Source organism: Schistocerca serialis, chromosome 3 (assembly GCF_023864345.2).
Source record: "Schistocerca serialis cubense isolate TAMUIC-IGC-003099 chromosome 3, iqSchSeri2.2, whole genome shotgun sequence".
In the NCBI taxonomy this organism is placed as follows: Eukaryota; Metazoa; Arthropoda; class Insecta; order Orthoptera; family Acrididae; genus Schistocerca; species Schistocerca serialis.
In genome coordinates, this window is record NC_064640.1 from 943,745,017 (window position 1) to 943,769,358 (window position 24,342).

At 39.0% G+C, this 24,342-nt stretch overlaps 1 protein-coding gene across 1 annotated transcript in view; it reads left to right on the plus strand.

The window, feature by feature from the left end:
- Positions 1–24,342, plus strand: part of LOC126471289 (glutamate receptor-interacting protein 1) — a 445,652-nt gene that overhangs the window by 292,000 nt on the left and 129,310 nt on the right. The window contains exons 8-9 of the mRNA XM_050099408.1: positions 3,309–3,538; positions 17,229–17,444. Coding sequence (XP_049955365.1) covers positions 3,309–3,538; positions 17,229–17,444 — 446 coding nt within the window. The remainder of the gene's footprint in view (positions 1–3,308; positions 3,539–17,228; positions 17,445–24,342) is intronic.

Here is a 24,342-nt window from a genome sequence, read left to right on the forward strand (position 1 = left end):
TATACACTGCTGGAAAAAAATTAGTACCTCTGGAAAGCTGGCATCAATTTTTATCCAATGATGGCATATGCCATGTGGGGGTAGTAGATGTACTGATAGTGGTTTCAACATCATCTGCCGCATAGTGGCATTGCTACCAGAGCGCCATGTGTGTCTACCCTTTAATAGGGAATGCTCACAGCCAGAAGGCTCAGTGTGGTGTAAACACGTGAAGCAAGCAATCAGACAATCCTGCTGCTGGATGCATTTGTGCTTCCTTCAGCCAACTGAGAGAGTTTTAAAGGGGTCAAGTTGTGGCCTTCTGAGTAACAAGATGGTCCTTTCAAAGAATTGCCACACAAGTTGTAAGTGATGCATCAGTTGTGCAACGATGCTGGCATCAGCAGTCACATGAATATTCTCACACGTGTAGACAAGTTTCTGGACACCCATGCAGCACAGACACCTGCCAGGATCATTATATTGTAAGGGCAGCAGTGGCAGATTGTACAGCTACCACTGTACAGATAAGAGGGCTTGTGAACCAAAATGTGCCAACACAAACTGTTGTGAACCAGTTATTATCAGTGGGACAATGGGCATGCACACCTGTAGCCTGTCTTCCACTCACACCACAGTGTTGACCTGCACAGCTCAACTAGTACCATCAGATGATCTCTTGGAGGATGGTCTGTGGTGTGTGGTCTTCATCAGTGAAAGTAGATTCTGCCTGCATGCAGGTGATGATTGTTTCTGCATACGATGTAGACCTGGTGAGCACTGACTCATAGATAGCAGTCATCCAAGGCACACTGGCCCCACTCCAGGCTTAACTGTCTGGGGTACAAGAAACTAAAACTGCAAGCACCATAATATAAAGGGTGTTCATTTTAACTGAAGACATTGAAGTATCTCAGGAACTACACATTGGATGAAAAAAAGTTATGATTCAAATTTGTTTGTGTCGGAGGTGGACATGCAATGATACCACACTCGACCCGTTATCCCACCTTGTGTGTGGGTGGTGAGGGCACAATTTTGAAATCTTAAACTCCATTTTTTATTGCAGATTACGATTCTAGGGCAAAATATACATACTCTTGTCTGAAGCATTTTCTTTGTTTTGACACAGATGGTGCTGTAATTGGAGGAATAGAAATGGGTACAAAATCATAATTTTCAGCATGCTACTCAATGGCCCTGGAATATCCCGTGGCATGTGGGACCCCACCTCCATGCTGCGAGGGTAAGACAGGCCAGTATTCTATACCTTCTATTTGGAAACTCAATCTGCAGTGTTGTATTCCTCCAATATATCAGACAGGGGACTACTTGATGTGTCACAGTGGACATGGCTCATGGCAAATGCTGCTCTACTTTTCCAGTTAGAGTAAGTGTTCAAACATAGTACCACCAATTTCAATACACTTAGTGATCTGCTTTTCAAATGACCATACACAGGACAGAAGCATATCTGCAGGAATGTCAGCAAAGGTATTTCTGGTGCATTCAACCTTGTCTTCATGGCCTGTTGGCAATTTCTGGTAAACCTTATGTTTTAAATATCCCCACAGAAAGAAATCCGGCAAAGTCAGTTAAAATGAACATCCTGTATGTTGGCATGACTTCCCACTCTTAGGCTGCAGTATGATAACAATGCATATTGACTGTTGCATGGATACATATAAGGAGTTCATCTTTGTGAGCTTGTTTGAGGCTGTAACTGCTTTCTGGGTCTTTAAAACCTCTGGTTATGTCTCCAGAATGGGAAGACAAAATGTTAGCCAGAGAGTTCTGCTTTGGACCATCGGCCAATGCCCATAAAACAAATATCAACAATAACTTTACCACTGGGCCACCAAACCACACATACACTGTGTGAATCTGAAAACAAAAGGACTTTAATTAATATTATCCCACAATTCCCTCATTCATTTTTCTCTCTTGTTAATTTTCACATATGCAACATGCCATAGAATTTAGATGATTGAGAGCCCTACTTTATCAGAAGAAATTTCTTCTAAACCTGGAGTAAAGCAGTCAGTGCAACACTACTTCTAGCCATTCTCTGATTTCTTAAAAATCCTTCCCTCTTAGATGCTGCTTGCTATGATGCTGTGTAGGAAATAGTCTATATTGACAATTTCTCTCTTTGAATCTTCATATCAGACAAAGATCTTTGGCGAGAGGAATTTGCTGAAATGGTAATTGATAACATCAAACTGGATCTTGAGCAAGTAATTAATTCTGTTTGAACAGTGAGATATGGTGTAAGATTAGACATTGAATTATAATGCTTGGCCTACCCCTCCACTTATTCAGCCATTTATAAAACATCAGATCAGCTTAAAATGTAGCCTATCATTTGATATAACAATGAATGTCATAACACAGTCATATACTATCATTTACCACTTAAAATCAAGATAACCTCCCATCTCAAAGGTCATAAGTGTAATGTAATGTTATATAATAAACAAAATCAAGAAGAAACAGTGGCAAAAGGTTCCTAACTCTGTAATTTGCCTTACAAAATCTTCTGTTCTGTGGAGGCAATGAATATACCTTCAGGCAAAGGTGATGGGAAGGGAATGCAAAATGATTGTGTTACAGCAGGAATGACATATCCAGGCTGTGCTGAGACACATTGGCAACTAGGAAATAATTTGCATTGACAGTAACACTACCAGCGGAGTAAACTGTTTTGTCAACATTGACCAACTGAGAAGAGAGTTTTCTTGGACATCAGTCTTGTCACTACACTCACAATGCTTATGAGTGTTATCCAATAATATAGAACAGAAAGAAATCAGACATATTGCTTCAGGGTTGGATTATGTCCACAGTTTTGTTACTTAAAGGGTTCATGTGGTATCCAAATATAATAGTATCTTATTAATGTAAATTTAATTTGAATGTTAAATTTTAACTCATTAAGTCAATGCTTTCAATATTCATTAGGGTTAGTTAGTTACCAATTCAAAAAAAGAATTTCATTCTAAATAACAAGCAGGATTTTTTTGTTAAAATGTATTTGTTGTCTAATGTTTTTACTGCACTTTAGCATTGTGGAAGGCATTGGAATCATGAAATAATCACTGCATATGACTACTACTGACAATATTGAAGTAGATAGACAGTGGATATAAGTGCTAAAATCCCAAGTATGGCTAAGGTACAACGTGAATGAACCTTCTTGTTCTTACTGTCTAGTTTACTAATTATAAGTGGGCACTAATGCTGGATTTTAATTTTTGATGTATTTTATCAATTATTTTATTCTAAATTATTAAAAATTGAAAAACTTTCTTGCTATACAATGTTTATAGATCTGGATGCATCCAGATAGGTGACCGTTTGCTGTTTGTGAATGGGAGGATGGTTGACCAAGAACACCTGCCTGCTGAAGCTGTTACCCAGATACTACAGGATGCCTGTGAAGGTTCTCTTCTGTCTCTGCAACTAGAATTTGATGTTGCAGATTCAGTTGTACCATCAAGTGGTGTTTTTTCAATAAAACTGGCAAAGAGAGGCAATGGACTGGGAATTACCATCACAGGTATGATGTATGTCAAGTATTAAGCATAATTCTATATCAAGTCATACAGAGTGTGAAGGAATTGATGATAAATGTTACTTAGTCAGTTAATTAACTATTCATCCACTCAACTTTCTGCAGTTATATTAGACTTAAGTCACCTTAATACAACTATAAAGTGTAAAAGTTAACAATAAAACATAATTAAAATTTGACAGTTTCCTTGTGCAAGCATCTAATTGTTCACAGATATATTTTCAAAATGATTTATGCATTATGTAAAATACTCTTGCATATAGATACATATTTTTATTATATGATACTAACTACAGGCTGAGTCAGTATTGCAGAAAGTTATACCTGGGGATGTGATCCAACAGCTACTTCACCCATTTAAAAAAAAAAAAGAAGTCTGTTTACTGCTTTTAAAACATTGCTGTGTGAAAATTTGTTAAACTACTGAGTATGACAGATTCATTGCACTTTATTATATCATAAGAATACAGATTCTTTGTCTCATGGCATACATGCCCTGCAATTGACATTTATTTCTCTCTTTGGGCCAGCCACGGTGGCCGAGGAGTTGTAGGCACTCCAGTCTGGAAATGCGCGACTGCTACGCTCACAGGTTCAAATCCTGCCTCAGGCATGGATGTGTGTGATGCCCTTAGGTTAGTTAGGTTTAAGTAGTTCTAAGTTCTAGGGGACTGATGACCTCAGATGTTAAGTCCCATAGTGCTCAGAGCCATTTGAACCATCTCTCTTTTGATCAACACATATTGTACTGAATTATGGAAATTACAAAATATGTGTGATTCAGTGTTCATTATGATGTTATTACCATCTATGAAGTGTATATTATTCAAACTTTCATTGGTGATGAGCCACAGAAAGAGCAATCAACAAATTTTCAATGCCAAGACCACTTAATAGTTAAGCCTATGATCTGGTAACTCAGTTAAACCAGACACTCCCTTGAAACTCATAACTTGTCAACCCATTTCCACTTAATGTTTCTCACATGCCCATGACCTGTTAACAACAATTAGCAAATAAAATTTTTCATAACATTCACTGCAACAGTTGTGTAATACACTACACCTTCTGCACAAAGGTTTGGAAACAAGTGCACTTACTGAATACTGCAAAAGTGCGCAATTGTTCAGTGAAAATATGTTTTTATGTGAAGTTACTATAATTATTTCATTGACTGGTGTCCATGGGGATTGTTGTGTCATCTCTTGCTTTGTATATGCTGTGACATCAGTAGCATGTTAAATGCTCAAAGATGTAAAAGCTGCACAGAATAAACTGAGTCGAAAATGAATTATTAAATAAAATATACTAATCATTAGATTACTCATTAGATCATTTTTGTACTCATACATAGTGATTTTAAATCATCTGTTGTTTCTGTAGTTAAAGGAGATGCCATGACAAATAAAACTAAAGTTTAACACTCTTGTGCAATTAAATGAGGGGTTTCCACTTTAACTTTTATTCATCCTCCTGTACTGCATTTAGAGTGCTCTACTGAGGACTGAAATATAAAAACCGATACATCAAATCAGATATTTGAAGAATGTATGAAGAAACATCAGTTTGCTGATAGATATTCAGGAATCAATCCTTATTTTGTGAAGTAGATGCCAATAGTAGATCATTTATTGTTCTTTTTTAGAAAAAAATTGTGGATGAAATGTCTTTAGACATAAACAGCTAGTGTACTTTTGTTACAAGACAATCAAAAGAGAAATACACTTCCAAGTTTCCACATTACAGATGAATGTTTTTAGGAAATATGGGAACAAACAAGCAACACAAGTAATTTCATATAATGAAATGGAAAGACATTGCTGCAAATATGTTTTACTATTTCTGGCAACCACAGTGATTATGGTACAGAATTCACACATATAGATCCAGAAATTTTAGTCATTTGACATTCTGTTTCATTCAGAAATGTTTAGATTTATAATGGATAGAACATCAGCATGTTATTAATATTCTGCACTTCTGTAACAATAAAATTACCTCACTATCAGTTTTATCCTAATGATTATTCTATTATATTTAAAGTAAGGGAAAGGCAACCACTCACCTACAGTGGATCAATGCTTGGAGCACAGTAACACGTAACAGAAAATTGTGTTTCATTGTCAGTGACAATGGATTTCAGCAGTCCTTCAATAGAGAAGACCTCTGACAGAGCCTGAATGGTACTGGTTGAAGATATCAATATCCTCTGTATCACAGATGGAAATTTGAAGAGAGCATAGATGAGGGCAAGGCTGTAGCTTCTGATAAATAGTCCTACAAAATCACTATGCAGACATGACCGAGGTTCTGATGCCCATGGCCATGGAAAATATTGTAGAGGCAGAGTTAACTGGTACTTCTGACATAAGTGAGATTTAGCCAGTATCGTTCTAGTGTTTTTCTCAGTATTTTTGTATTACCAGTGCTTTTTGCATACCTGCATCTATACACATACTCCACATACTTCAACCTGGTGCAGATCCCAAACAGTCAAACATTGCTAAACAATGGGTCACACTAATGTCTTATATGTGGTCTCCTTCCCAGATAAACCACACTTTCCTACAATTCTCACAATAAATCAACATCAACCATTCACCTTACCTACTACCAGTCTCTACATGCTCATTCCATTTCATATTGCTTTACAATGTTATGCCTATATATTTAATTGATTCACTGTGTCAAACAGCACACTACTAATTCTGTCCTCAAACATTACGGGTTTGTTTTTCCTATGCTTTTGTATTAACTTAAATTTTTCTACATTTAGAGCCAGCTGTCATTCATTACACTCACTAAAAATTTTGTCTAAGTTATCTTATATCCTTCTACTGACACTCAATGACAACACCTTTCCATACACTACAACATCAGCAGCAAACAACTGTGGACTGCTGATTACCCTGTCCACTGGATCATTTATGTATATAGAAAATAGCAGCCATTCTGTCACACATCCCTGGGGCACTCCTGATACCCTTGTCTCTGATGGACACTAGCCGTCATGGTCAGCATACTAAGTTCTGTTACTTGAGAAGTCTTCAAGCCACACCCATACCTAGGAATCTATTCTGTATGCTTGTACCTTTGTTAACTCTCATGTGAGAAAAGGTCAATCTGAGTTTTGCATGAGCAATGCTTTCTAAAACTGTGCTCATTTGTGAAAAGAGGCTTTTCCTTCTTAAGAAAATTTATTATATTCAAACTGAGACTAGGTTCAAGAATTCTACAGCAAACTGATGTTAAAGATATTGGTCTGTTCTTTTACCTTTCTTGTATACAGGCACTATCTGCACTATTTCCCACTCACTTGGGACTTCACGCTGAGTGAAAGATTTGTCAGGGGCCAATGCTGTACAGTACTCTTTGTAAAACCAATTTGGGATTCCATCAGTGCCTGGTGACGTATTTGCTTTCAACTCTATGTGATGGTCATACAGTGGTATGCTTGTATGATTCTCCTGTGTGAACAATTTCTTAAATACAAAAATTAAAACTTTGGCTTTAGTTTTGCTATCTTCTACTGCCACACCAGATTGATCAATGAGTGACTAGATAGAAGCCCTAGACCCACTTAGCAATTTTCTGTAGGACCAGAATTTTCTTGGGTTGTCATCAAGATCTGCTGCTAAGGTATGACAATGATAGGTGTTGTAAACTTCACACATCATCTTTCTACAGACTCAAGAATTTCTATTAACTTTTGCCCATCATCATTTGCTTGTTCTCGTTTGAACTGAGAGTGTACACGATTTCGACATGGGCACCACCTCGTGTCCCAGCAGCCATCTCTTCCCCTCTCCCTCTCTCACGAGAGACTGGTCTTGCACCTGATTCAGAGATCACTGCAAAACTTGCAGCTGCAGTTGCGCCACCTTACGGTGTGCCAGAATGTTGAAGTCATGACAGTAGGCCGTGAAGCAGATATAGATACAAGCGAGCATGGCTCAGTCACCTCCAACTAATATTGCAAGATCTGGTTATTTCTGCACTACTGACTATAGACTTTCTCTCCAATGACCTTAAAACCATCACAGGGGACTCACATGGTTGATAAAAACAGGCAACAATTAACTTGATTTAACCTAGACCTGTTATATGTGGCTAGATAACTTCACTATCACACTGAAATTCAATCTCAGTAGAGACAATATTATCACATAGAAGAAGGTTTATTCAGCACTTGCACATACAAGAGTGTGGAGCGAACTGCCTGCAGCTAGAACACATACAGTATATATACAGCTCCAGAACATTCCAGTACAATGATTCTTGACATTTGCAGATACTTCTAGAATATACTCGAACCGAATATAGAAATTAAAATTGTACAGTCAAGGTTAGTTTTGCACTCATGACCCTTCATGCATCAGTTTAGGATCATAACCACTACACCACGATGCTACTCGTCTTCTTCTCTGACATTGCTCCCTCCTTAAGAGAACAGCGTCTCGGTGTTACTCATCCTAGTCCAAGAATGAGTCATCAGTCCTGCATACTCTGACTCCTGATGACTGATTCTCTCCCTGGCAGAGATCTTCTTAGAACTTCTTTTGCCGCTATCCTCTTTGTCACCTTTCAGCTTGTTGCCTGTCACTGGAGCTTTGAATTTACCATTAGTTGCAGGATCCTTATAAGGCTTCATTCGAAGTATGTGGACCGTATCTCTGATCTTTCATCATCTTGTGTTGGGGTTGAAAACATCAACTTCATAAGTAACATCAGACAACTGTCTTACAACCTTATAAGGTCCAAAGTAGCGCCTGAGGAGTTTCTCAGAGAGACCAACCTTCTGAACAGGAGAGAAGATCCAGATGAGGTCACCAGTCTGGTAGACAACAGGGCGGTGGCTTGCGTCATACTTTCAGCAATCGTTTTCTTGAGCCTGTAGCACGCAGAGTCATGCTAACTGCCAAGCTTCCTCAGCTCTGGTTAACACCTGGCCAATGTAGTCGTCGTCCATGTCATCAGGATGTAACAGAAACACAGTGTCCATCGTCGTAGTCACCTCACGCCCATGCACCAGGAAAAATGGCATAAATCCTGTGGTGTCTTCTTTGGTGGTGTTGCAGGCAAATGTTACAAAAGGTAGCACTTCATCCCAGTTGCTCTGCTCAACAATGATGAATATTGATAGCATGTCAGATAAGGTCTTATTTAGGCGTTCAGTAAGCCTGTTAGTTTGCAGATGGCACACAGTTGTCATATGATGAGTAATGTTGCACCGATGGTTTATCTCTGTCACAAGATTCGATTGAAAAACTTTCCCTTGATATGTAATTAATGACCTTGGGGCATTGTGTTTTAATAATTGTCTTCCACAATAAATTTTGCTACCTTGAATGCTTCGGCTGTTGTCATGGCTTTTGTAATGGCATAGCATGTCAGAAAATCAGTGCAAATAATAATCCATCTATTGCCACTAGCAGACATTGGAAATCATCCAAGGAGGTCAATCCTAACATGCTAGAAACGTGTTTCGGCTGGTGGAATTGGTATGAGTCAGTCAGATGGTCTCTGAGGAACTGTCTTTGTCTCCTCTGGCACACTTGACAGTGTGACACATAGTGACAGACACTCCTAAATAAACCTGGCCTGAAAAATCTCTTACAGGTCCTATCATATGTCTTAATAAATCCTAAATGTTCATCCTTAGGTGTGTCATGGAATTTCTGTAGAACATCTAAGCACATGTGTTCAGGAATCACTGGTAGCCACCATTTTCCAAATGGATCAAAGTTTTTCTTGCAAAGTAATCCATTAACTACCTTAAATTGTCCTTTCCCATCCTCTGAACAATTTAAGGCAAGCATAATTTGAGATACCTTGATGTCCTTCTTCTGCTCAGCAGAGAGATCCTGGAGTGCAGCGGGACAGTCACTATCTTCATCAAAGTTATGATGGTCTTGCACAGGGTTTCTTGAGAGACAGTCAGCATCTTGGTGTTTTCTTCCACTTTTGTACACTATGGTAATGTCATACTCTTGAAGTCATAGTGCCCACCTGGTGAGTCATCCTGTTGGATCATTAAGACCTGTCAACCAACAAAGTGAATGATGGTCTGTAACAACTGCGAATGGCCTTCCGCAGAGATACTATCGAAATTTGCACATAGCCCAGATCACAGCAAGACGTTCTCTTTCTGTAGTTGAGCAGTTTCTCTTGGCTTTTGTAAGTGTCCTGGAAGCACAGGCTATAACCTTCTATTTTCCATCCAAAATTTGGATCAGAACAGCACTGATCTCATACCCACTGGCATCTGTGTGTATTTCTGTAGGTGCTCTCTCATACAGACCAAGTACAGGGTCAGTCGTCAGAGGTTTTTGCAGCACATCAAAAGAATCTTGTTGAGCACCACCCCAGATAAATTTAGCATTGGCTTTTAACAATTCTTGGAGTAGCCTGGCTTTGATACAAAAGTATTTGATAAAACGACAGTAATAAGAACATAATAAAGAAGGCATTGATTGTGTCTTGCCGCTAAGATACTTTACATGCAACCAGAATCTCTTTGGATTTTCTGCCAGGTTTCAAAACAAAGTTTCATTGTGGAAACTACTGTAAGCATCTCACATTGAAGTCTGTGCTAAATTTTGAGTTCCTGTGAAAGATCAGCAATCTTAGGGATTTAGCGTTCATTTAAATTTGGCATGCTTTTGTTGTTGTTTCTGCAATAGTGTTCTGACTTGTTTTGTGTACCAAAGGGGATCAGCTCCATTGCTTGTTAATTTATTTGGTGTAAATCTCTCAATTTCTGTTGATACTATTTCATTGAATTTAAGCCACATCCGGTCTACACTTACGTTGTTAATTTGGAAGGAGTGGATATTTTCTCTCAGGAACACATCAAGCAAATTTTTATCTGCTGTTTTAAATAGATATATTTTTCATTTATTTTGTCGGAAGAATGGTATAAGATCCCCTTGAAAACTATACATGACCTGTATTTATCCGTGCTGAGACAACTGGAAGCTGTTTTGAATGCCGAAGGGTTTCCTAGACCATATTAAGAATGGTAATGTGTTGTGGTTTTGATGTTTCCATTTTTTGTCAAACTCCTATATGTTGTGAAATGTTTGGCATCAAACAAACACTGTTTTGAGTTGTTAAATGCGCATTGGCATTCACAGTTCCAGTTCCATGTAGTGTCTTTACATAACAATGTGTCCATTGTACATAACAATGTGTCCAGTGGTTCACTGATGGATGATGCATGAGGGAGAAACTTCTTATAATAATTTATTTATCCTAATCATCATCATCATCATCTTGGACAGTTTCCAGCCACTGGCTGGGTCTGTCGGGAACACAAGCCTCTCCATCGTGTTCTGTCTTTCCACCATTCCCCCTCTTCCACCTTCGTCCAGTTCTCTCCTCTTCTCATCACACATTCCTTCACTCCCTTCACCCATCTATCTCTTGGTCTTCCTCTGGGCCCCTTCCCCTCCAGTTGCAGATCAAACATCCTCTTTGGAATTCTTCCCTCATCCATTCTCTTCATGTGTCCATACCACTGCAGTCTTGATTTTTCTATCCTGTCCTGTACTGGTTCCTCCTTTAGTCTTTCCCTCACATACACATTTCGCAATCTGTCTCATCTTGTTACACCCAACCTGCTCCTCTGGAACTTCATTTCACTAGCCTGTATTCTACTTTTGTCGCTTTTGTGCATTACCCATGTCTCACTTCCGTATGTCAATATGGGGACAAAGTAGGTTTGGTATATAATTCCCTTGGATTTCTGTGGCACCTCCTTGCTCCAAATAAGCCCCCTAATGCATTTGTAGAACTGCCCTGCTTTTCTGCACCTTTCATTTATTTCCATTGCGTTTCCCCCCTTACTTTCAATCACGCTTCCCAGGTACTTGAAGTTCTCTACCACTTGTAGTTTTTCCCCTCCACAAGTTATATCCACATTCGGCCTATTCTTCTTCCTTGTTGTGACGATTATTTCACTTTTCTTTGCAGAGAAATGCATTCCATATTGTGCTGCCATTGCCTCCCATGCATCTAACTGCTCTTGCACCTCCTTCACGCAATTTCCCCATAACATCAGGTCATCGGCAAAAAGCACTGCTTTCACTTTATGATCTCCAATTGCATCTGATACTTGCTGTAGGATTTCATCCATAACAATAATAAACAATAAAGGCGAAAGTGCACTTCCCTGTCGCAGCCCATTTTCCAGCTTGAACCATGCAGTACGTTCCCTCCCCACTTTCACACAACTCTCACTTCCTTCATACATTTTTCTGACTTTTCGTGTTATCTCTTCATCTATCCCTTTTGCGTTCAGCACATCCCAGAGCTTGTCCCTACAGATACTGTCATACGCCTTCTCAATATCCAGAAAGGTCATGATTAAGTCCTTCCCGTACGCATAGTGCCTTTCCTGCAGTTGCCTTACCGCAAATATGAGGTCCGTTGTTGATCTTCCCGGTCTGAAACCGTACTGCTCCTCTTGCAGTCTACTTTCAATACTGCTTCTTATTCTCTTCTCCAGGATCTTTTCATAGATTTTTCCACAGTGGCATAGCAGGGTGATTCCCCTGTATTTCTCACATCTCCTTTTATCCCCTTTCTTGAAGATCGGGACTATAATTCCTTTCTTCCAATCCTCAGGAATTCTGTTCTCCTTCCACACCACCCTCAGCACTCTGTATAGCCACTGGGTTCCTACTTCTCCTGCTGCTCGTATCATATCCACTGTTACTTTGTCCCAACCTGGTGCCTTGCCCCCTTTCATCCTCTTTATGGCTTCTTCCACTTCATTCCAAGTTAGATCATCAATTTCCCCACTATTATAATCGTCTGCTGCCTTAGGCTCTCCATCGCTGTTAGTTACCCGCTTGGCGGCATTCAACAGATCTTCAAAGTAGTCCTTCCAAATCTTTTTGAGCTCATGCATTTCCTCCACAACTCTTCCATTATTATCCATGATCCTCAGGCACTCGCTTCTGTCATTCCTCTTATTTCTTACCATGGTGTAAAGTACTTTTTTGTTCCCTTCACTGTCCTCTTCTAACATTCTTGTCCATTTTTCCATCCACTTCTTCTTCTCCGCCCTTACTATGGTCTGTGCCGCTTTCTTGCTTTCCTTATATTTTACCTTAGCTTCCTCTGTTCGGGTCTGGAACCATTCTCTGAAGGCTTTGTTCTTTCGAAGTACTGCCTCTTTACATATGTTGTTCCACCATGGGGTTTCCCTACTTCTCCTCTTTGTGCTAGTTCTTCCGCACACAGTCTCAGCTGCCTCAACTAGAGCCCTCTTAAAATCTCCCCATTCTTCTTCCACTGTTCTCTGATCTTCCTTTGGCAGCTTCTTCCTGATCAGTGTCTGGTACTGGGTCCTCCATTCATCCTCTTTCAGCATCCATGTCTTCAACCTTTTCTCCTGTATATCTGTTGCCCTCCTATCTTTTTTCTCTCTCAGGGTGGCTACCAACAGCCGATGGTCACTGTCTAAGGCCTCAGATGGTATGACCTTAACGTCTGTGAGGCTGCTCATCATCTGCCTATCCACTAGTACATAGTCTACTACTGAAGTTTGGGACCAGTCCCCACTGTACCAAGTTATTTTGTGACTACTCCTCTTCTTGTACCAGGAATTTGCGATCGCCAGCCCATTCCTCTTGCAGAATTCCAGCAACAATTTTCCTTCTCTATTTCGGTTCCCCCAGCCCTCTGGTCCCATTATCTCCTCGAATCCTTTCCTGTCTGTGCCAACATGTGCATTGAGGTCCCCTATTATAATCTGATTTCCTCCATTTAGCTGCTTTTGCATGTCATCTTCAAAATCCTCCTTCTCCTTTTTTGTACACCCCACCTGTGGGGCATATGCTTGGATGATTTCAATGCTTTTTCCTTTCACCCGTACTCTGGCTTTTATCATTCGATCATTGATACCTTCCATCTCCTCCTGCAGACCCTCTCTGACCACTATTGCCACTCCATTTCTTCCCCTCTCATTCCCTATCCAGTACAGTTTACATCCTTTACTTAGTGGTTTTTCACCAACTCCTCTCCACCTAGTCTCAGCAAGTCCCAAGATGTCCAATTTCCTCCTTTCCATCATTTCTACAATTTCTTCTAACTTCCCAGTTAGAGTCCTTACGTTTAAGGTGCCCAGTCGTAAACCATCTCGTAATCCTTTTCCATTGCTTGGTCGGTTTCCTTTAAATCCGTTCCGTGATCTGAGGCATGTTCCCTTTTTAAAAGCAGTTGATTTATCCACTACTGGCTTGCTAGGCCTATCACAGCTTCACCAGAGCCCCGTTAGCCGTCACGTTTCAGGGTTCCCATAGGGCCTTCTCAGCTACCGTAGCGATCCTGGGGCACACGAAGTCCCCACTGTACATTGCCCCTATAGGCAGTCCCCTACTTTGTGCCGTTGCCCATCTCCCATGACTTGGACGAGGGGTTGGACTTATGGGAGACAATTTATTTATCCTAATGCTGCACTGAATTGCTTGAAGTCCTTTGGAACCAGAAAGTTTTTAATTTTGTTGGCATGTTGCATCATAGGCTTAATGCCCTGTGCAGACAATATGTATCCCAAGCATTGCACTTCATACTGAAAGGAGATCCACTTACTTTGTGGCATATCAAATTTTTAAAACAGATTCCAAATTCTGTAAGACTTCCTGTGGAGTTTTGTCTGAGACAATTCTGTCCTCAGGGTACTACATAGCATTCTGAGAGTCATGAATTAATTGTTCTAAATACTGCTTTAACAAACTCTGTGCACTGGTTAAGCCAAAGAGTAACCTTTTGTAAAGGTAGAGATCAAATGGAGTATTTGGCACCATAAATCTCTGTGTGTCTTCATCCAAAGGGATTTGCAAGTATGCTTCTTTAATATTCAGCTCAGTGAAGTACACGACACCAGCTAATTTTGACATCAGTTCTTCTGGCTTGGGAATTGGATATGAGTCAATGACTGAGTATTAACCAATGCTTTGAAATCTCCGCAAGTGCATAGTGAGAATTCAGTTTCTGTACAACTAGAATCAGCATCAATCACTGGCTACTGGTTATGTCTTCTACATCCTCATTCTGTAAGAACCTCCTGATATTGTTGCAACAGCTGATTTCACTTTCCATTCAGAATTTCAGTTTATATTTGATTCACTCCCTCATGAATGATGAAGAACAAAACACTGAAAACATTCAGTCCTAGTAAACTTGTTGCTTTACTTGAATTTACTACTATGAACACAGCCTGTACCATAAATTGTTTCTAAGAAACATCTCTTGAAAATGGTCCTTTCACTGTACTCTTCAGATTGCTGTAACAGAACAGTGAACATTCAAAATCTGTCAGCTCCAAAAAACCTAATTTTCAGTATGCCAGTAGATTAATGATTGAAACTGACAACCCTATGTCAATTTGAAGCTTGATTGCAACTTTATTAACTTGAAGAGTTACAGAGACAGACATATTATTGACAATAATGATGGCATTTACATGACATTTCATCAGTGAAAGTTTTTGAGTACCTGTGGTTGAAACTGAGAAGATGCCAGGGAAGTGGTTGTGTTTATGTGGTGGCAGCATATCATAGTATTGTACCTGTTGAGCTGGTACACAACACAAGTTATCTGGGAAGATATTATGAATAGCATCATAAGAATGAAGTGTAGGAGCAAACCAATTAGCCAATAAGATTATTTCAAAGTTTCATTTTAAGGCTGATTATTTTGGAAAGTATCTTCTTTGAATTACATATAAGTAAGATTTACATGGCTGTTAAACTCTTCTTGTTATCTTAAATTTTCCTAATAAATATGTTTCCTTTTAGTTACCCATGGAGTATGATACTTTTCAAACTGAAATTTTGATTTTACATGTTTTGTTCTTTATTAAAAATAGTAGTTCATAGTAATGTTAACAACACATGTCAAATACTTAAATGATTTAAATTACCTTCGTTTTTAATTTTAACAGTTTACTTAAATCATAAATTGAATAGTAAAAGTTTATACTATTAAATAATGACACTGCTCTAAAATGCCAAGTTTATGGGATAGTTATCACAAAATTTTCCCACACCACAGGTTCACCATAGGAGTGTACACATCCTAAATGTGGCCCTGCAATTAAGAGATTTAATATTGTATGCTATGACCTGTAGAATGACAGATTTATTGCTGATAACAATATCCTCCTGAGTATTCCTCGTCTGAAGATCCATAGACAGGCCAACTTACTTGCAGAATAATTTCTGCACAAATATGCCACTGTAATTAAACCATTTAATAGAGCTGCATGTCTTCAGGAAACATAATGGCTGTAGTTCATATGGTTTAGCAGTTTGTGTTGTTGAGACACATAAGCAATCCAGCTTCATGGGTCCACAATTCATGGAGGGACTAGTCTCTTATTGCATTATATTCTAGGAAAATTCTTCATTGAAGAAGAAGTATTTGTTTCCCAGAAATGTGTAATAAGGATAATGTATGTTCTCTCCTCTAGAATCTCTGTTGATCATGACAGGATTGATTGGGCATACAACACCAAGTGCTTGAATGAAGAAAGTTTCTTTTTAAACAGTTGGGCATACTGGCAATAGCCTCATAGTGATTTCCCTTCCTAATGAGGTTTGCTGTCAACAATCAGTCACAGGTCAAAAACAACAGTAATATTTATAAATAGGATACCAGAAGGAGAAATAACTTACACTATCCATCAGCCAGCCTTAGTGCAGCACAGAAAGGCCAAGGTATTCAGCCACAAAAATCTTTGTTTGATTGCTTTCTCAGTGGTTTATTTATTTATTCCTTACATCATATGAAGAATCTAATAGATAATAAAATTGACTTCAAACAGAAACTGATGTATTAACTGTTTCACAACTCTGTCTGCTTCATAGAATTGTTAATGACTGTGTAATATTATAATGCATGTGTGTTGTGTGTGTGAGTGTGAGTGTATGCATGGTCAGAGCTATGCTTACATCATCACATGAAAAAAAAAGAAAAAAAAAAAACAGTAACTTAAGATTACTGTAAGACAATCACACAAATAGTCAATATATTTTTAATGAGGGAGTGTCTTATAATTGGAAACTAACTGACATGTTTTACAATATAATGAGACATACCCAAAGACAATCATGTAAATAGTCGACATGTTTATATATTTTTACTGAGGGAGTGTCTTATAATTGGAAACTAACTGACATATTTTACAACATAATGAGACATTCCAATTATGATCCATGGAACATGCAAATTGCTAATGTATTGACTAACACAAGCAAATAAAGTCTAATTTTACATATGTTGTACTCAGTCATATGAAGTAAAGAATGTAAAAAAAATAAAAATAAAGGAAAACTATATGAAGAAATCTGAGAAACAGAAAGTGTATTGGTTGACACCTCCTCATAAAATAATCTTAACATGGGAATAGGGAAACAGGCAAGCAGAACTATTAGGCCACAGGGACATGAGTGTACTGAAATTTCTGTTACAGTGACATGATCTTGAAGGCATGGAAGCCTTTGTCAGCTACAATATTTCAATATCTAACTTCAATATGTCTCATTGTTAATATTTTATAATGGTTTCTACTATCTAGCATTAAGTCTCCTTGCAGAAAAATAAGTACTCTATTTGTTTAAAAGTATATACACAATCTTCCTGTAATCATACTGTTCTTTTGCAGCTTCAAAAAATCGCCTCCCAGGAGATTCTTTACTCATATCTGATATTCGAAGAGGTTCAGTTGCACACAGGACAGGCACGTTACAGCCTGGTGATCATCTTCTGGCAATAGATGGTGTTTCGTTGGAGCATTATACACTAGAGGAAACACAAAACATACTAAAAAATTCAGCTGACATAGTAACTTTACGTATCAAGAAATCTGACTGTGTAAAAGGTAATTAAAAGGAGTCACATGCCTGATTACAGTGATCATAGCAAAACTGAAGAAGGAAATGCCTACTTATAGTGGTGGAGCCTTGTTTCTAATTACTGATAACTATCTACACTTGTATAGTTTAGTAAGTGGAATGAACAATTCATCCACAAGTTTCATTTATTAAGGAAATAACAATGCTCTTCGAACAAGAAGTACATGTTTTTAGTTATGGAGGTTTCCTTTTGACATGTTTCCTTTCTGAAATTATGGACTGATTTGGTTTTCCTACAAGACCTCCTCTTTCTCTCAGTGTGACATCATTATCATAATATGTCTGATATTTCCTCAAGAATATTGCTCTACATTTTCTGACCAGTTACAGATAACATTGGCAGATGCATTATATCCTGTTACTATGAAGCATATAAATTCTTACAGGTAAAATTGGATTTTTGTTTACTACAAAATATTAATAGCAACATCTTGCTTGAAGAGAAGGGCAGAATTTAAATAACAACTTTGAATAACTGCATTATATTCATAATTTATTTCCAGTCATGATCATGAAGTGGTTCACTAGACTTGTGTCAGTCTCATAAATATTGAAATAATATTCAAAATAATCTCTCAATCACCCTTCACAGTTTTAGTAAGCAGCTGAACACTGCAAATTACTGGAAGCCTTCTTATGTTCAACATCTCATAAAAATGCATTTAACTCCATGTTAAGATATTAGTCACATCTTTAAATATGGTGCTGAGTCATTGACAGACAAATCCTTTATTGTGCTAGAATACACACACACATGCACACACACAATCACTGAGAAGCTGATCAGGCCTTTGCTTTAGTAACAGATATATTGTGAAGACTAAAGATTTTCTTTAATTTTCACATTCATTATCTAATGTACTCATGTATGGAACAAATTAGACTACCTTTACATGCTTTGCTGGACTAATACATAGGTTTATTAAGACAGAAAATACTCTGTGTGTTGCTATTGTTGTTGTCTTCATTCTAAAGACTGGTTTGTTGCAGTTCTCCTTTCTAGTCTTTCCTGTGAAAGCATCTTCATCCCTTCATAACTATCGCAACCTACATCCACTTAAACTTCCTTATTAGAGTCAAGCCTTGGTTTTTCACTATGATTCTTACTCCCCCCAACTCATTTTACTCTATTACAAAATAGACAATTCCATGAAGCCTCAGGGTGTGTCCTATTTGACAGCCAATGATCCCTACAGTGCAAATGCACACGAAGCTTGAACTCTTACAGGAAATAGTGAGATGCTGTGGTAATGAGGTTCATGAGGAGGGGCACGACATCAGTAGTGTGTATTATAAGTTGAGAATTTGGGTCTGAGAGTAGGTATGCTTGGACAGACCATGCAGGTGGGTGACCACAGTGTCCAGATGACATAGTGGTCAGTGCATCTGCCTGGTAAACAAGAGTCCCATGTTCAAATCCCGGTATGGCACAAATTTTCAACTTTCCCCATTGATATAAATTAATGCCCTCTGGCAGCTGACATCCTTAATTTCTTTGTGTCTTGATTCATAGTGGCTGCAGGATCAAAATGGTGTCAGTTCTTTCAGATGTGTCTGAAACAACAGACACTGAATATATATGATTATTTCTCTAATAAGTGGAGAAGCTTCAGCAAAATCTTTCTAAAACACATGTCGCACCCAAAGTGATTTATACAGCAATGACAATCATGATGTTTCCCCCAAAAGAGGCTGAAGTTAGGAAGACAGTACAACAATTAAAAAATAAGAAGTCAGCAGGCATGTATAAGATTTCTGTCTCTGTTCTGAAGATGTGCATAGATTAGCATACAACCACCATTAACAAAAATAATCGATGAATGTTTTAGCTAAGGTGTTTTCCCAGAATACCTAAAGAATCCACAAGTGGTGCCCTTGCTAAAAAAAGTCACACGAGCAAATATAACCTATTTAATGAAGCATAGTTTGCTTTCACATGTTGAAAAAGTACAATGTTGGCGATTGCAGAATTCACAGAAGTGGTACTTGAAGCTCTTGATAAGGATAATTGTGTTAAAAGCATTTTCTTAGACTTGTACAAGGCTTTTGACTCTGTTGGCCATAAAATACTATTGAGCAAGCTATAACTGCTAGGTATAAGATGAATAGTAAATTAGTGATTTCAGTCTCACTTCAAAAGCAGGGCGCAAAAAGTGGAAATTGGTCACATGTCTGCTAATGATAAATTTTTAGTAAAACAACTATCAGTCAAGAAAAATATAAACATAGCTGTTTTGCAGGGTAGTGTATAGGGTCCAGTTATGTTCTTTAATGTACCGGGTGATCGAAAAGTCAGTATAAATTTGAAAACAATAAATCACAGAATAATTTGGATAGAGAGGCACAAATTGACCACATGCTTGGAATGGGGTTTAATTAGAACCAAAAAAATACAAAAGTTCAAAAAAGTCCGACAGATGGCGCTTCATCTGATCAGAATAGCAATAATTAGCATAACAAAGTAAGATAAAGCAAAGATGATGTTCTTTACAGGAAATGCCCAATATATCCACCATCATTCCTCAACAATAGCTGTAGTCAAGGAATAATGATGTGAACAGCATTGTAAAGCATGTCCAGAGTTATGGTGAGGCATTGGCGTCGGATGTTGCCTTTCAGCATCCCTAGAGATGTCGGTCAACCACGATACACTTGCGACTTCAGATAACCCCAAAGCCAATAATCACATGGACTGAGGTCTGGGGACCAGGGAGGCTAAGCATGGTGAAAGTGGCAGCTGAGCACATGATCATCACCAAACGATGCACGCAAGAGATCTTTCACACGTTTAGCAATATGGAGTGGAGCGCCATCCTGCATAAACATTGTACATTCCAGCAAGTGTTTATCAGCCAGGCTGGGGATGATGCGATTCTGTAATATATTGGCGTACCTCTCACCCATCACGGTAGCAGTTACAAAACCAGAATCACACATTTCCTCAAAGAAAAATGGCCCGATAATGGTGAATGTGGTAAATCCAACCCATACCGTGACTTTCTCATCATGCAATGGAGTTTCCATGACAGTTCTAGGATTTTCAGTAGCCCAAATTCTGCAGTTGTGGGCGTTGACAGACCCTCGGAGCATGAAATGAGCTTCGTCGGTCCACAACACATTACTCAACCAATCATCATCTTCCGTCATCTTTTGAAACGTCCACATCGCAAATGCCCTCCACTTCACTAAATCGTCAGGTAACAGTTCATGGTGCTGATGGATTTTGTACAGATAGCATCGGAGGGTACGCCTCAGTGCCAACCAAACAGTAGTGTATGGAATGCCGGTGCGACGTGCGACTACATGAGCGCTGACTTCCCCGTGCATAGATGAACCCGCTACAGTCTACATTTCTTCCTGAATTATCTCAGCAGCATTACGCCTTGTGTTCGGTCGGCCACTACAGGGTCTATCATCTAAACAACCCGTGGCTTCAAATTTCGAAATCATTCTCACCACAGCTGCATTTGTCAATGGACCTTTACCCATTCAAATCCACCTCCTATGGCATTAGGATCATAACGCTGAACTAGCACATTCCCCATTCTGATAATACAGCTTCACTAAAAGCACCTTTTCAGGTAACGTCAACATGCTGCGAGTGCTGGCGCATCTGATTCTCTCTCTCATTACAGCTTCTTCTCTACACGATTGTCACGTGCAGTCACTGACTTTTTGCTGTCCAGCGCCATCTGTCGGACATTTTGTGAACTTTTTTTTTTTTTGTTATAATAAAACCCCATGTCATTCCAAGCATGTGTGTCAATTTTTGCCTCTCTATCTACATTATTCCATGGTTTATTAAGTTTTCAAATTTATACTGACTTTTTGATCACCCGGTATATAGAAGACTTTCCAGACAGTGTGAGATGTGAAGAAAAAGTTCTCTTTGCTGATTGCAGTGACATCATGGTCACTGATAAAACATCAGAACTCCTCTTAGAGAGAAAAAATGACAACATGAAGATGTTTACAATTGGGCAGAATGCAATAAATTAATGTTGAAAGTTGTCTTCAATTCATTTGTGTCTAGAGAAATAACCTTCGTGGCAAACAAATCTGCTCCAGTCCGGAATCCCTGAATCATTACACCAACAACCTGACAACAGCTTTCGCATCCCGCAACTACCCTCCCGACCTGGTACAGAAGCAAATAACCAGAGCCATTTCCTCATCCCCTCAAACCCAGAATCCCCCACAGAAGAACCACAAAAGTGCCCCGCTTGTGACAGGATACTTTCCCGGACTGGACCAGACTATGAATGTGGCTCTCCAGCAGGGATACGACTTCCTCAAATCCTGCCCTGAAATGAGATCCATCCTTCATGAAATCCTCCCCACTCCGCCAAGAGTGTCTTTCCGCCGTCCACCTAACCTTCGTAACCTGTTAGTTCATCCCTATGAAATCCCCAAACCACCTTCCCTACCCTCTAGCTCCTATCCTTGTAACTGCCCCTGATGCAAAACCTGTCCCATGCACCCTCCCACCACCACCTACTCCAGTCCTGTAACCCCGACGATGTACACGATCAAAGGCAGAGCCACGTGTGAAAGCACCCACGTGATTTACCAACTGACCTGCCTACACTGTGATGCATTCTATGTGGGAATGACCAGCAACAAACTGTCCATTCGCATGAATGGACGCCGGCAGACAGTGTTTGTTGGTAATGAGGATCACCCTGTGGCTAAACATGCCTTGGTGCACAGCCAGCACATCTTGGCACAGTGTTACACCGTCCGGGTTATCTGGATACTTCCCACCAACACCAACCTATCCGAACTCCGGAGATGGGAACTTGCCCTTCAGTATATCCTCTCTTCTCATCATCCGCCAGGCCTCAATCTCCACTAATTTTAAGTTGCCGCCACTCATACCTCACCTGTCTTTCAACAACTTCTTTGCCTCTACACTTCTGCCTCGACTGACATCTCTGCCCAAACTCTTTGTCTTTAAATATGTCCGCTTGTGTCTGTATGTGTGGATGGATATGTGTGTGTGTGCGAGTGTATACCTGTCATTTTTTCCCCCTAAGGTAAGTCTTTCTGCTCCCGGGATTGGAATGACTCCTTACCCTCTGCCTTAAAACCCACTTCCTTTCGTCTTCCCCTCTCCTTCCCTCTTTCCTGATGAGGCAACAGTTTGTTGCGAAAGCTTGAATTTTGTGTGTATGTTTGTGTTTGTTTGTGTGTCTATCGACCTGCCAGCGCTTTCGTACAATAAGTCACCTCATCTTTGTTTTTATATATAATTTTTCACACGTGGAATGTTTCCCTCTATTATATATATATATATATAAACAAAGATGATGTGACTTACCAAATGAAAGTGCTGGCAGGTCGACAGACACACAAACAAACGCAAACATACACACAAAATTCAAGCTTTCGCAACAAACTGTTGCCTCATCAGGAAAGAGGGAAGGAGAGGGAAAGACGAAAGGATGTGGGTTTTAAGGGAGAGGGTAAGGAGTCATATATATATATACTCACTTATGAAATTTGTTATTAACAATCCGAACGAATTCAAAAGTAATAGCAGTGTACATGGCTACAACACTAGGAGTAAGGATGATCTTCACTACTCAAGGTTAAATCTAACTTTGGCTCATAAGGGGTTAAAGTATGCTGCCACAAAAGTCTTTGGTCACTTACCTCATAGCATCAGAAGTCTGTCAGATAGCCATATATCATTTAAAAGGAAATTAAAAGAATTTATTAATGGCAACTCCTTCTACTCATTAGATAAATTTTTGGATATAGTAAGTGGGTAATTTCCCAAACCCCCACCAAACACAAAAAGAAATTAAAAATATTAAATGTCATGTAATATTTTGTGTAATTTAATATTTTGTATAGACACCTTTTATTAACCTGACATGTTCCACATCATTACATAGTATCGTATGCATGATCTATGGAACAAGTACTAATCTAATCTAATCTAATCTGCCAAAATAGGAAAACTCATCCACCACTTTTAGTGACTCATTTCCCAATCTAATTCACACAGTAATATCTGACTTAATCTTTCATCCTTGTTTAACTTTAGTTGATAATCATCTTATAAAATTTTTCAAGACACAAGACTGATTTTCAAAGTGTTTTGCCATGTGCAAATGGCGTGCAATGTTTTCAGCAAGAATTTCTTCCCTCTGAACTTTAACACCCTTTCTAAATTTCTTACTGGTTTCCTTTACTGGTCGCTCAATGTACAGGTTGAATGAAATGAGGGATAGCTTACAACTCTGTCTCATTCCCTTCACAACTATTGCTTCCCTTCTGTGTCCTGTGACTCTTAAAACACAGTGCAGTTTCTGTACATGTTGTAGATAACCATTGAATCTCTGTATTTTATTCTTGCTACCTTCAGAATTTCCAAGAATGTATTACAAACAACATTCTCAAAAGTTTTGCTAAACCTAAAAATGCTGTAAATGTAGGTTTGCCTTTCTTCAGTCTATCTTCTACAAGAAGTCGAAGGGTCAGTACAACCTAATGTGCACCTAGATTTCTCTGGAACCCAAACTGATCTTCCCCAAGATCAGCTTCTACCAGTTTTTCCATCTCCCTGTAAATAATTTGTGTTCCTTTTTTGCAACCATGACTTATTAAATTAATGATGATGATAAATTAATGATTCACAAAGCCTTCTGAAATGCCTTTGCAAAAGAAGACGAAGCAAATATTTCAGAATTCAAATCAAGAACAGCTGCCAACATGAATAACATAGAAGTAAACATCCTCGGAGCAGTGGAGCAACTTAAATCACTTAATAAAAGCAAGCCTTCTGGAGAAGACTGCACACCAGTTAGGTTCCTTTCAGAGTATGCTGATGCATTATCTCCATACTAAACAATCATA